Here is a 13,099-nt window from a genome sequence, read left to right on the forward strand (position 1 = left end):
GGCCCGCTCCCCCCCCCTTTTTTTTTCCCAAAGTGTATTTTTGTGCGTGTACTCAAGAGAGGAGCCGGACTGCAGGAGTTGGGAGTAGGCAGGTCTCCCCCAGAGGCAATCTGCCACCTTTCTCCATGCCCCGGGTGGCAATGGCGGGTGTGTGAGGGGGTCCTCCCACACAGCCCGCCCTACCTGCTCCGCTTTGAAGCCCAACGGGGCAGAGGGACTCCCTATAAGGGAGTGAGAGGATTTGCCCGCTCAACCAGCCCAGTTAGTCCTTCGCCTCTCTTTTTAGAGACCGTGTGGTCAAAGTGCGTGCATGTTAACCCAATTTCGAGTGCGTGTAAGTGTGGTGGTTTTTGTGGGAGGGGGGTGGGCGTACTAAGCGCAAGCTTACCTCGCATAGCACACCCACCGGGAGCCGGGCTGAGACCATCAAACTCAATTCACATGTAGCTGAGACCGGGATCCAAACCCCTAGATGCAGAGGTGAATGGCTTGTCAGCGCAGTGCCAATTGCGTTGAGCCACCGCAGCTCCCCGCCCTGCTCCCCCCTTGCTACGCCAGTGGGTGCACACCAAAGATCAAACACACATGCGCGTGTATTAATGTGTATATGTATATTACACACACACACACATACATTCTTTTGACAGAGCCAATGCAGTGAAAGAGGTATGGTAGCACTTTATTAATGGCAGAACTTGTCAGAGAGCGATATTTCCCATCTCCCTGCTGGCACACAGAGTGATTATGCTAATACACTTGGGGTGATTAGGGTGTGCCCAGGCACACCTGGCACACACCTATGCGCCTATGGAAAGCAATGGTGCTCAGATTCTGAGGCTGCCAACCTCTCTTACATAGTTACATAGTCAGGGGGGAGTGGGCCTCACTATCTTGTCAGCAGAGTTCACTGAGGAGTCATTAAGCATCGAGCGACACCATATATAATGTTCAAATACATGTGACTAGGGGTAAGTAGTAGAGCTGCATGATCGTTAAGAAATCGCGATCTGGATGCAACCCCCTCACGATCCTAATCAGCCATTTCCTCGATTCTGTATGTAAGCAGTGCAAAGCCGAGCTATCAAAAAAAAAAAAAAAACAGACCTATGTTTAGCAACATTACTCAGCATGGGAGATGGACCCCTTTCACACTGAGGCACTTTTCAGGCGCTATAACGCTAAAGATACCGCCTGCAAATCGCCCTGAAAAAGCGGCTCCATTCACTCCAGTGTGAAAGCCCCGGGGGCTTTCATACTGGAGCGGTGCGCTGGCAGGACGGTAAAAAAAGTCCTGCTAGCCGCTTCTTTGAGGCACTGTAGGAGAAGTGAATACACCGCTCGTAAAGCGCCCCTGCCCATTGAAATCAATGGGCAGAGCCTGCCAAACCGCCGGCAAAGCGGTTTTAACCCTTTTTCGCCCGCTAGTGGAGGTTAAAAGCACCCTGCTAGTGGCCGAATAGCGGCGTTTTACCGCCGATGCCCCCCCGGTGTGAAAGGGGGCCTTTAGAGAAAAGAATAGATGCAATGTATCTTAGATCTTTTAGAGATCAAAGGGATGAACTTCGGTCTGTAGATGAGGGCCGTTTTAAGCATTTCAGTTGAGCTTTGATTTAATGGTGGGTGGGATAGACCGTGAGTCTCCTGACCTGTTAGGCTATGATGTAATAATAGGTTATATCCAGACTGATGGGAAGCGGTATATGACGGAAGCACTCAATCGGAGTGTGGGACGTTCCGTTACAGGCGGGTACATCAGGAGTCTCCTGTCCTGTCGGTCAGGCTATGATGTAATGGTGGGTGGGACAAACCTGGAGGGCCCTGGCCTGTCGGTCAGGCTATGATGTAATGGTGGGTGGGACAAACCTGGAAGGCCCTGGCCTGTCGGTCAGGCTATGATGTAATGGTGGGTGGGACAAACTTGGAGGGCCCTGGCCTGTCGGTCAGGCTATGATGTAATGGCGGGCGGGACAAACTTGGAGGGCCCTGGCCTGTCGGTCAGGCTATGATGTAATGGTGGGTGGGACAAACCTGGAGAGCCCTGGCCTGTCGGTCAGGCTATGATGTAATGGTGGGTGGGAGAAACCTGGAGGGCCCTGGCCTGTCGGTCAGGCTATGATGTAATGGTGGGCGGGACAAACTTGGAGGGCCCTGGCCTGTCGGTCAGGCTATGATGTAATGGTGGGTGGGACAAACCTGGAGAGCCCTGGCCTGTCGGTCAGGCTATGATGTAATGGCGGGTGGGACAAACCTGGAGAGCCCTGGCCTGTCGGTCAGGCTATGATGTAATGGTGGGTGGGAGAAACCTGGAGGGCCCTGGCCTGTCGGTCAGGCTATGATGTAATGGTGGGCGGGACAAACTTGGAGGGCCCTGGCCTGTCGGTCAGGCTATGATGTAATGGTGGGTGGGACAAACCTGGAGAGCCCTGGCCTGTCGGTCAGGCTATGATGTAATGGCGGGTGGGACAAACCTGGAGAGCCCTGGCCTGTCGGTCAGGCTATGATGTAATGGTGGGTGGGAGAAACCTGGAGGGCCCTGGCCTGTCGGTCAGGCTATGATGTAATGGTGGGCGGGACAAACTTGGAGGGCCCTGGCCTGTCGGTCAGGCTATGATGTAATGGTGGGTGGGAGAAACCTGGAGGGCCCTGGCCTGTCGGTCAGGCTATGATGTAATGGCGGGTGGGAGAAACCTGGAGAGCCTTGGCCTGTCTGTCAGGCTATGATGTAATGGTGGGTGGGACAAACCTGGAGGGCCCTGGCCTGTCGGTCAGGCTATGATGTAATGGTGGGTGGGACAAACCTGGAGGGCCCTGGCATGTCGGTAAAGCTATGATGTAATGGTGGGTGGGAGAAACCTGGAGGGCCCTGGCCTGTCGGTCAGGCTATGATGTAATGCTGGGTGGGACAAACCTGGAGGTCCCTGGCCTGTCAGTCTAGTTGGGTGGGGGGAATAGGTGACACCGATTGACATTCTGAGATTCACCGCTCCTCCAACTCCATTGGGGAAGTTTGAGAGGCAGGATTGGGTACAGCGGCAGATCACAGAAGGAAGCTTAGGCCTGCAGAAGGCCGCAAAGCCGCGGCCTCAATTACCGGCGGGCGCAGGCCCGCCACGATCGCGCGGCGGGGGAGGTGGGGGCGCACGGAGACACTATTATTTCCTTTGCAGGGAAAGGATCAGATGGTGCTCAGTCTTACATACAGGATGTTGATTACACTGAGCGCTGGAAATGTTGCGTTTATCCGAAGACTGAGCACCATCTGATCCTTTCCCTGCAACGGAAATAATAATATATCTGTTAAAGGTAGAAATTGACGTTTCTTACAATACTGATAATTAATCTGTCCTACAATCTCCTTTCTTCCATTCAGCATTGCCTTGTTCTGTGACACCGTTGATAACTGTCCCCATCTTCCCTCCCAGGTGGCGGTCTCTGAGAAGTTGGTTTACACGTGCTGCAGAGACGGAATTGTCCGCAAATACCAGCTGACAGACTTGTGATCGACACCCTTTGTAGGAACGATCGACGGGACCGGCCATATCTGACTCCTGATAGGACACATTCATGGAGAAGTCTGGTGGAAGAGCCAAGCGATGGACAGACTTGTCTTTCCAGTCCGAAGTCAGGACGGCTTTCTGCATCACAGCCGCTTATTTATTCACTTCTTCCTCGTATATAAAGAATTCTCAGATCTCGCTTACTGGAACATCCGGGAGGAAATAAAGTGACCTGTGAGGACTGAGTGACTCCTAATAAATGCTGACTTGCTTCTAAAGGCGCAGACCCTTCATGCTGAATCCTCTACCTAGTAAGGCACTGACCAGGAACAGGCATGTGGTCAGCAAAGTCCGAAAAATATAAAAATTTCCTTCCTGCTTACTTGTTCCAAGTTGGTGACTCTCACTAGGTAGGTCTGTCCTTCTCCACCTTTTTCCCCAGAAGGACAACCAAGTCTCAGGGAGCGTCTGCCAAAACGAATCCATCAGCGGTCAGTGGGAAAATGTCCCTTACATTGGTGGTCAACGGCAAGAATGCCCCCCCCCCCTACCCATTACATTGGTGGTCAATGGGAAGAATGCCCCCATCCCCATTACATTGGGGGTCAATGGGAAGAATGCCCCTCCTCCCCATTACATTGGTGGTCAACGGGAAGAATGCCCCCCTCCCCATTACATTGGTGGTCAACGGGAAGAATGCCCCCCTCCCCATTACTATGGTGGTCAATGGGAAGAATGCCCCCCCATTAAATTGGTGGTCAACGGGAAGAATACCCCTCCTCCCCATTACATTGGTGGTCAACGGGAATAATGTCCCTTACATTGGTGGTCAACGGCAAGAATGCCCCCCGCACCCATTACATTGGTGGTCAAAGGGAAGAATGCCCCCCTCCCCATTACATTGGTGGTTAATAGGAAGAATGCCCCTCCTCCCCATTACATTGGTGGTCAACGGCAAGAATGCCCCCCGCACCCATTACATTGGTGGTCAAAGGGAAGAATGCCCCCCTCCCCATTACATTGGTGGTTAATAGGAAGAATGCCCCTCCTCCCCATTACATTGGTGGTCAACGGCAAGAATGCCCCCCTCCCCCATTACATTGGTGGTCAACGGGAAGAATGCTCCCCTCCCCATTACATTGGTGGTTAATAGGAAGAATGCCCCTCCTCCCCATTACATTGGTGGTCAACGGCAAGAATGCCCCCCTCCCCATTACATTGGTGGTCAACGGGAAGAATGCCCCCCTCCCCATTACATTGGTGGTTAATAGGAAGAATGCCCCTCCCCCATTAAATTGGTGGTCAATGGGAAGTATACCCCCCCCCCCCATTACATTGGTGGTCAATGGGAAGAATACTCCCCCATTACTTTGGTGGTCAACTGGAAGAATGCCCCCCCCCTCCCCATTACATTGGTGGTCAATGGGAAGAATACCCCCCCCCCCCCATTACATTGGTGGTCAATGGGAAGAATACTCCCCCATTACTTTGGTGGTCAACTGGAAGAATGCCCCCCCCTCCCCATTACATTGGTGGTCAATGGGAAGAATGCCCCCCCCCCCCCATTACATTGGTGATTAATGGGAAGAATGCCCCCCCCCCCCCATTACATTTGTTGTCAATTGGAAGAATGTCCCCCATTACATTGGTGGTCAATGGGAAGAATGTCCCCCTTTACATTGGTGGTCAATGGGAAGAATGCCCCCCCCCTATTACATTGGTGATCAATAGGAAGAATGCCCTCCCCCCCCATTACATTGGTGGTCAAAGGGAAGAATGTCCCCCTTTACATTGGTGGTCAATGGGAAGAATGTCCCCCCCCCCCTATTACATTGGTGATCAATAGGAAGAATGCCCTCCCCCCCCCATTACATTGGTGGTCAAAGGGAAGAATGTCCCCCATTACATTGGTGGTCAATGGGAAGAATCTTCTTTACACTGGTGGTCCGTGGGAAGAATGTTCCTTACATTGGTGATCAGTGGGAAGAATGTTCCTTACATTGGTGATCAGTGGGAAGAATGTCCCTTACATTGGTGATCAGTGAGAAGAATGTCCCTTACATTGGTGATCAGTGGGAAGAATGTCCCTTACATTGGTGATCAGTGAGAAGAATGTCCCTTACATTGGTGATCAGTGGGAAGAATGTCCCTTACATTGGTGATCAGTGAGAAGAATGTCCCTTACATTGGTGATCAGTGAGAAGAATGTCCCTTACATTGGTGATCAGTGGGAAGAATGTTCCTTACATTGATGATCAGTGGGAAGAATGTCCCTTACATTGGTGATCAGTGAGAAGAATGTCCCTTACATTGGTGATCAGTGAGAAGAATGTCCCTTACATTGGTGATCAGTGGGAAGAATGTTCCTTACATTGGTGATCAGTGAGAAGAATGTCCCTTACATTGGTGATCAGTGAGAAGAATGTCCCTTACATTGGTGATCAGTGGGAAGAATGTCCCTTACATTGGTGATCAGTGAGAAGAATGTCCCTTACATTGGTGATCAGTGAGAAGAATGTCCCTTACATTGGTGATCAGTGGGAAGAATGTTCCTTACATTGGTGATCAGTGGGAAGAATGTCCCTTACATTGGTGATCAGTGAGAAGAATGTCCCTTACATTGGTGATCAGTGAGAAGAATGTCCCTTACATTGGTGATCAGTGAGAAGAATGTCCCTTACATTGGTGATCAGTGGGAAGAATGTTCCTTACATTGGTGATCAGTGGGAAGAATGTTCCTTACATTGGTGATCAGTGAGAAGAATGTCCCTTACATTGGTGATCAGTGGGAAGAATGTCCCTTACATTGGTGATCAGTGGGAAGAATGTCCCTTACATTGGTGATCAGTGAGAAGAATGTCCCTTACATTGGTGATCAGTGGGAAGAATGTTCCTTACATTGGTGATCAGTGGGAAGAATGTCCCTTACATTGGTGATCAGTGAGAAGAATGTCCCTTACATTGGTGATCAGTGGGAAGAATGTCCCTTACATTGGTGATCAGTGAGAAGAATGTCCCTTACATTGGTGATCAGTGGGAAGAATGTTCCTTACATTGGTGATCAGTGAGAAGAATGTCCCTTACATTGGTGATCAGTGGGAAGAATGTCCCCTACATTGGTGATCAGTGGGAAGAATGTCCCTTACATTGGTGATCAGTGGGAAGAATGTCCCTTACATTGGTGATCAGTGAGAAGAATGTCCCTTACATTGGTGATCAGTGGGAAGAATGTTCCTTACATTGGTGATCAGTGGGAAGAATGTCCCTTACATTGGTGATCAGTGAGAAGAATGTCCCTTACATTGGTGATCAGTGAGAAGAATGTCCCTTACATTGGTGATCAGTGGGAAGAATGTCCCTTACATTGGTGATCAGTGAGAAGAATGTTCCTTACATTGGTGATCAGTGAGAAGAATGTTCCTTACATTGGTGATCAGTGAGAAGAATGTCCCTTACATTGGTGATCAGTGAGAAGAATGTTCCTTACATTGGTGATCAGTGAGAAGAATGTCCCTTACATTGGTGATCAGTGAGAAGAATGTCCCTTACATTGGTGATCAGTGGGAAGAATGTCCCTTACATTGGTGATCAGTGGGAAGAATGTTCCTTACATTGGTGGTCAGTGGGAAGAATGTTCCTTACATTGGTGATCAGTGAGAAGAATGCTCCTTACATTGGTGATCAGTGGGAAGAATGTCCCTTACATTGGTGATCAGTGGGAAGAATGTTCCTTACATTGGTGATCAGTGGGAAGAATGTTCCTTACATTGGTGATCAGTGGGAAGAATGTCCCTTACATTGGTGATCAGTGAGAAGAATGTCCCTTACATTGGTGATCAGTGAGAAGAATGTCCCTTACATTGGTGATCAGTGGGAAGAATGTCCCTTACATTGGTGATCAGTGGGAAGAATGTCTCTTACATTGGTGATCAGTGAGAAGAATGTCCCTTACATTGGTGATCAGTGGGAAGAATGTCCCTTACATTGGTGATCAGTGGGAAGAATGTCCCTTACATTGGTGATCAGTGAGAAGAATGTCCCTTACATTGGTGATCAGTGAGAAGAATGTTCCTTACATTGGTGATCAGTGAGAAGAATGTCCCTTACATTGGTGATCAGTGAGAAGAATGTCCCTTACATTGGTGATCAGTGAGAAGAATGTCCCTTACATTGGTGATCAGTGAGAAGAATGTCCCTTACATTGGTGATCAGTGAGAAGAATGTCCCTTACATTGGTGATCAGTGAGAAGAATGTCCCTTACATTGGTGATCAGTGAGAAGAATGTTCCTTACATTGGTGATCAGTGAGAAGAATGTCCCTTACATTGGTGATCAGTGGGAAGAATGTTCCTTACATTGGTGATCAGTGACAAGAATGTTCCTTACATTGGTGATCAGTGAGAAGAATGTTCCTTACATTGGTGATCAGTGACAAGAATGTTCCTTACATTGGTGATCAGTGAGAAGAATGTCCCTTACATTGGTGATCAGTGGGAAGAATGTCCCTTACATTGGTGATCAGTGGGAGGAATGTCCCTTACATTGGTGATCAGTGGGAAGAATGTCCCTTACATTGGTGATCAGTGAGAAGAATGTCCCTTACATTGGTGATCAGTGGGAAGAATGCCCCTTACATTGGTGATCAGTGAGAAGAATGTCCCTTACATTGGTGATCAGTGAGAAGAATGTCCCTTACATTGGTGATCAGTGGGAAGAATGTTCCTTACATTGGTGATCAGTGAGAAGAATGTCCCTTACATTGGTGATCAGTGAGAAGAATGTCCCTTACATTGGTGATCAGTGAGAAGAATGTCCCTTACATTGGTGATCAGTGAGAAGAATGTCCCTTACATTGGTGATCAGTGAGAAGAATGTTCCTTACATTGGTGATCAGTGGGAAGAATGTTCCTTACATTGGTGATCAGTGAGAAGAATGTTCCTTACATTGGTGATCAGTGAGAAGAATGTCCCTTACATTGGTGATCAGTGGGAAGAATGTTCCTTACATTGGTGATCAGTGGAAGAATGTCCCTTACATTGGTGATCAGTGGGAAGAATGTCCCTTACATTGGTGATCAGTGAGAAGAATGTCCCTTACATTGGTGATCAGTGAGAAGAATGTCCCTTACATTGTTGATCAGTGGGAAGAATGTCCCTTACATTGGTGATCAGTGGGAAGAATGTTCCTTACATTGGTGATCAGTGGGAAGAATGTCCCTTACATTGGTGATCAGTGGGAAGAATGTTCCTTACATTGGTGATCAGTGAGAAGAATGTTCCTTACATTGGTGATCAGTGGGAAGAATGTCCCTTACATTGGTGATCAGTGAGAAGAATGTCCCTTACATTGGTGATCAGTGGGAAGAAGGAGGAGGACACACCCAAGGAGCACTCTGGGAGATCCAACCTTTTTCAAGCCTGGGCCTTGCCTGCTAGCTTGGCCCAGGAATAATGCCTGATCCTGGGGGAGGCCCCGGGACGGATCCCCCTGATGATACGGGGCCTAGTGAGGAGGAGGTGGAGGATCTGTCTGTAGGTCCAGGCCCTGCTGTGGATGCGAATGTCTTCAGTCAGAAGAGCATTGATCGTTTTAGGGCGATTGGAAGAGCTGAAGAAAAACTTAAAATTTTGAAGGCTGAACACAAATCCTTCAAAATCAAGTATTTCCAGGCCTGGAGTAAAAATCGTTTGGCCATGAAGCCTGAGTTGCAGGAATTGGAGGAAAAGGTAAAGGAACAATCTTTATTATTGGAAAAGCTGAAAGATAAAAGTGGAGAAAAGTTTCATAATGAGAGGAGATTTGCCAGCCAGACAGCAGTTTCCAGGGACCAGCCTCAGATAATGGATGACCCGGGTCCATCTGCCTCTGCACCTCTCCCTCCATGTCAGGGCATGGAATCGCCAACGGCAACCATCCAGGGGGTTGAGAGTGAGCATGGCACCCTGAAATGTATCCAGGAGATGGAGTCACCCCTGAGAGGAAACAAGCTTGCTTTTACAGAAGTCCCTGAAGCCAAGCCAGTACAGGTGGAGAAATGTCAGCACACCTCACTGTCTTCCAACATGTCTGCCCAACCTGCTGTGGTGGACGGTGTCCTGACTGAGAAGCAGAAAGGGAAGGCCTTGTGCAAAGCGCTGCCTGGAGTTTCTGCTGGGACTTGTAGTTCCTCTAAGTTTGCAGCACAAGGTATGCCTGTTACCAGCAATGAGATTGCCTCACCTGAGCCTCCCTGTGGTGGGGGAGGGGATCAGCATATTGCACCATGTGCAGTGGAAGAAGCAATGGAGGTTTCACCTGCTGCAGTGTCAGACCAGCCTGCACTATCCCCTGATGACAACCCTGTCCTGACAGAAGAGAACCGGCCAGCTGAAGCTTCTACAAGCACAGCAGTGGGAACTGACACTGCTGGGAAGACTGCAGGAACTGTGAATATTCCAGCAAGTACTAAGAATGACAGTAATGATAAAACAATGGATGTGGTGGGTGGTGAAGGGGTTAATACTGCTGGGAAAAATAAAAATGACATTCCTCCCCCTGCTCAGCAGAGGAAAGACTCACCGATTGTTCAGACCAAATCTGTGCAATCGATATCTGCTGCAAATGTGTCAGATGGTTCAAAACAAACCAATGGTTTATCTGCTGGGAGTTACGCGTCAGTTTTGGGGAGTCGCACCAAGGAGGGTGGGGGGAATGGTGCAAATGTTGGTGGTCACAATTTGGGGGGTTTTAGTGGTGGGATGGTTGGTGGGTACAAGAGAAGAAATGTGGTCCAGTTGAAGTGGGAGGGGGAGGGGACCCCACCAGTAAGGGGGAGGGTGGCAGAGTTGATCCTGGAAATGGGGTTCAAAGTCGCAGACATTTTTGCTTTGATTTGTCCCGTCGGGAGTTGGGAATTTGATTTGTCCTTTGTAAAACCTGAGGGTCTGGATTTATTTTGGGAACGTTTTAGGGGGCGCAGGGACCTTCCGCAGTGGAATGGTTGGATGCCAAAGGTGGTTTCCAGGCAGCCTCTAATAAAATCAGTGACGATCCTTGTGCGTAACGAATCCATCCCAGAGGCTGATTTGGTAGTATGGTTACGCCGCTATGGTGAGGTCCTCGCTCCACTGCGGAAGGTCCTTGATCAGCATGGGATATGGACAGGGGCCTGGACAGTGTCACTAAAATTGGGGGTGCAGGGAAATGTTGTTCAACATCTGCCCTGTTCAGCCTTTCTGGGGAGGGACAGGTTGACCATTTTTTACCAGGGTCAGCCTAAGGTGTGCAATAAATGTGGTGACAAGGGCCATTTTGCCTCCACCTGCACCCGCAAGAAATGTTCTTTGTGCCAGGAGCTTGGCCATTTGGCTAAAGACTGTACTGACATTCGGTGCAATTTGTGCCAAAAACTTGGTCACCCGTACAGTCAATGCCCGGAGGCATTACATAACCTGCCAGGGTTGGAGGCTGAGCTGCAGAGGCTGGATAAGGAGGATGAGGCCACTGAAACTCTTGTTGTCCCTCCTGTGTCTGTGACATCTGTTTCTGTTCCCCCTAGTGATGTGGTCCCTGAGTCTGTCCCTCCTGTGTCTGTGACATCTGTTTCTGTTCCCCTTAGTGATGTGGTCCCTGAGTCTGTCCCTTCTGTGTCTGTGACATCTGTTTCTGTTCCCCCTAGAGATGTGGTCCCTAAATCTGTCCCTAGTCCATCTATTCGTAGATCCTCCAGACTGGCGGAGGCTGCTGGGGGGGCAGGTTTAGCGGATCTTCCCACTCAGCCTCCAGTCCCTGCCCCTCGGCAGCGCAAGCGTGGTCAGGGGAATGTGGGGGTGCTGGATGAGGGTGGGGCTGATGGAAGGGTGTCCGTACCCCATGTTTCACATTCCATTGATGGGGATTCGGATGAGGAGGGGTGGAGAAGATTAGGAGGAGGAAAAAAATGAAGAGAAAGACAAGAAAACCGGTCGTCTCTTCCTCAGAGTCGGATCCAGGAGGGGTTCCCCTTGGTAACACCTTTAATGTGTTGTCAGGTGAAAAGATGTCTTTGTCTTCTTCTTTTTCATCTATGGATGAGTCACGTTGTTTGAAGAGAGCGGTTTCTGGTGATGAGAGTGTGGTGAAGGTCAAGAAACGACTACCCCAATCATCCTGATGGCAGTTCCCCCTCCGATAAAGGTGGCGACCATTAATGTCGCCAGCATTAAATCTGCAAGAGCTCGTGATATGGCCTTATTTTTGCTCAGCGAGTTTGATGCCGAGATTTTATTTTTGCAAGAGACCTGGCTCCATACTTTGGCCGATGTCCACCTGGCAAAAAGGGAGTGGAGAGGCGGTCCCTCCTTTTGGTCTCTTGCGGCTGAGCCCTGCAGCGGAGTTGCGGTACTTTTTGAAACCGATATGGTAACGCGCCGGCGGGTAATTGAGGTAGAAATAGGTGGATGCATGGTGTTGGACGTTTCTTAGAAGGGCTGCATGCATAATGGGTGCGGGTTTGTTTCTTGACCTTGCAGGTTTGTCTGGTGTAGTGGTGTGAGTTTGTATTAAGATTTATTTTCCTGGTGATTACATGATTTTTGTTTTGCTGTAAAGTCTTTTGTTTTAGAGCAGATTTGCTATATTTATTTTCATTTATATAAATATGTGTATATTTATGTATATCTTATAGTGATTTTATGCTTTTTGTTTGCAAGACTTTTAATAAACAAAATTGGGAAGAATGTCCCTTACATTGGTGATCAGTGGGAAGAATGTTCCTTACATTGGTGATCAGTGAGAAGAATGTTCCTTACATTGGTGATCAGTGACAAGAATGTTCCTTACATTGGTGATCAGTGAGAAGAATGTCCCTTACATTGGTGATCAGTGGGAAGAATGTTCCTTACATTGGTGATCAGTGAGAAGAATGTCCCTTACATTGGTGATCAGTGAGAAGAATGTCCCTTACATTGGTGATCAGTGAGAAGAATGTTCCTTACATTGGTGATCAGTGAGAAGAATGTTCCTTACATTGGTGATCAGTGAGAAGAATGTCCCTTACATTGGTGATCAGTGGGAAGAATGTTCCTTACATTGGTGATCAGTGAGAAGAATGTTCCTTACATTGGTGATCAGTGAGAAGAATGTCCCTTACATTGGTGATCAGTGGGAAGAATGTTCCTTACATTGGTGATCAGTGGGAAGAATGTCCCTTACATTGGTGATCAGTGGGAAGAATGTCCCTTACATTGGTGATCAGTGGGAAGAATGTTCCTTACATTGGTGATCAGTGAGAAGAATGTCCCTTACATTGGTGATCAGTGAGAAGAATGTCCCTTACATTGGTGATCAGTGGGAAGAATGTCCCTTACATTGGTGATCAGTGAGAAGAATGTCCCTTACATTGGTGATCAGTGAGAAGAATGTCCCTTACATTGGTGATCAGTGGGAAGAATGTTCCTTACATTGGTGATCAGTGAGAAGAATGTCCCTTACATTGGTGATCAGTGAGAAGAATGTTCCTTACATTGGTGATCAGTGAGAAGAATGTTCCTTACATTGGTGATCAGTGAGAAGAATGTCCCTTACATTGGTGATCAGTGGGAAGAATGTCCCTTACATTGGTGATCAGTGAGAAGAATGTCCC

General features: G+C 48.5%; 1 protein-coding gene across 3 annotated transcripts in view; it reads left to right on the top strand.

Annotated features, from left to right (window-relative positions):
- The window catches only part of PAAF1 (proteasomal ATPase associated factor 1), a 43,637-nt gene extending 39,758 nt beyond the window's left edge, over positions 1-3,879 (top strand). For 2 of the 3 annotated variants that reach the window (XM_040339803.1, XM_040339804.1), the window contains exon 12: positions 3,423-3,879. In XM_040339803.1, coding sequence (XP_040195737.1) covers positions 3,423-3,500 — 78 coding nt within the window. In that variant the 3' untranslated portion in view covers positions 3,501-3,879. Of the gene's footprint in view, positions 1-3,370 lie in introns of all 3 variants that reach the window. The other variant, XM_040339805.1, reaches the window with a different exon arrangement.
- Positions 3,880-13,099: the final 9,220 nt, after the last annotated feature.

The sequence above is a fragment of the Rana temporaria genome, chromosome 2, assembly GCF_905171775.1.
Source record: "Rana temporaria chromosome 2, aRanTem1.1, whole genome shotgun sequence".
In the NCBI taxonomy this organism is placed as follows: Eukaryota; Metazoa; Chordata; class Amphibia; order Anura; family Ranidae; genus Rana; species Rana temporaria.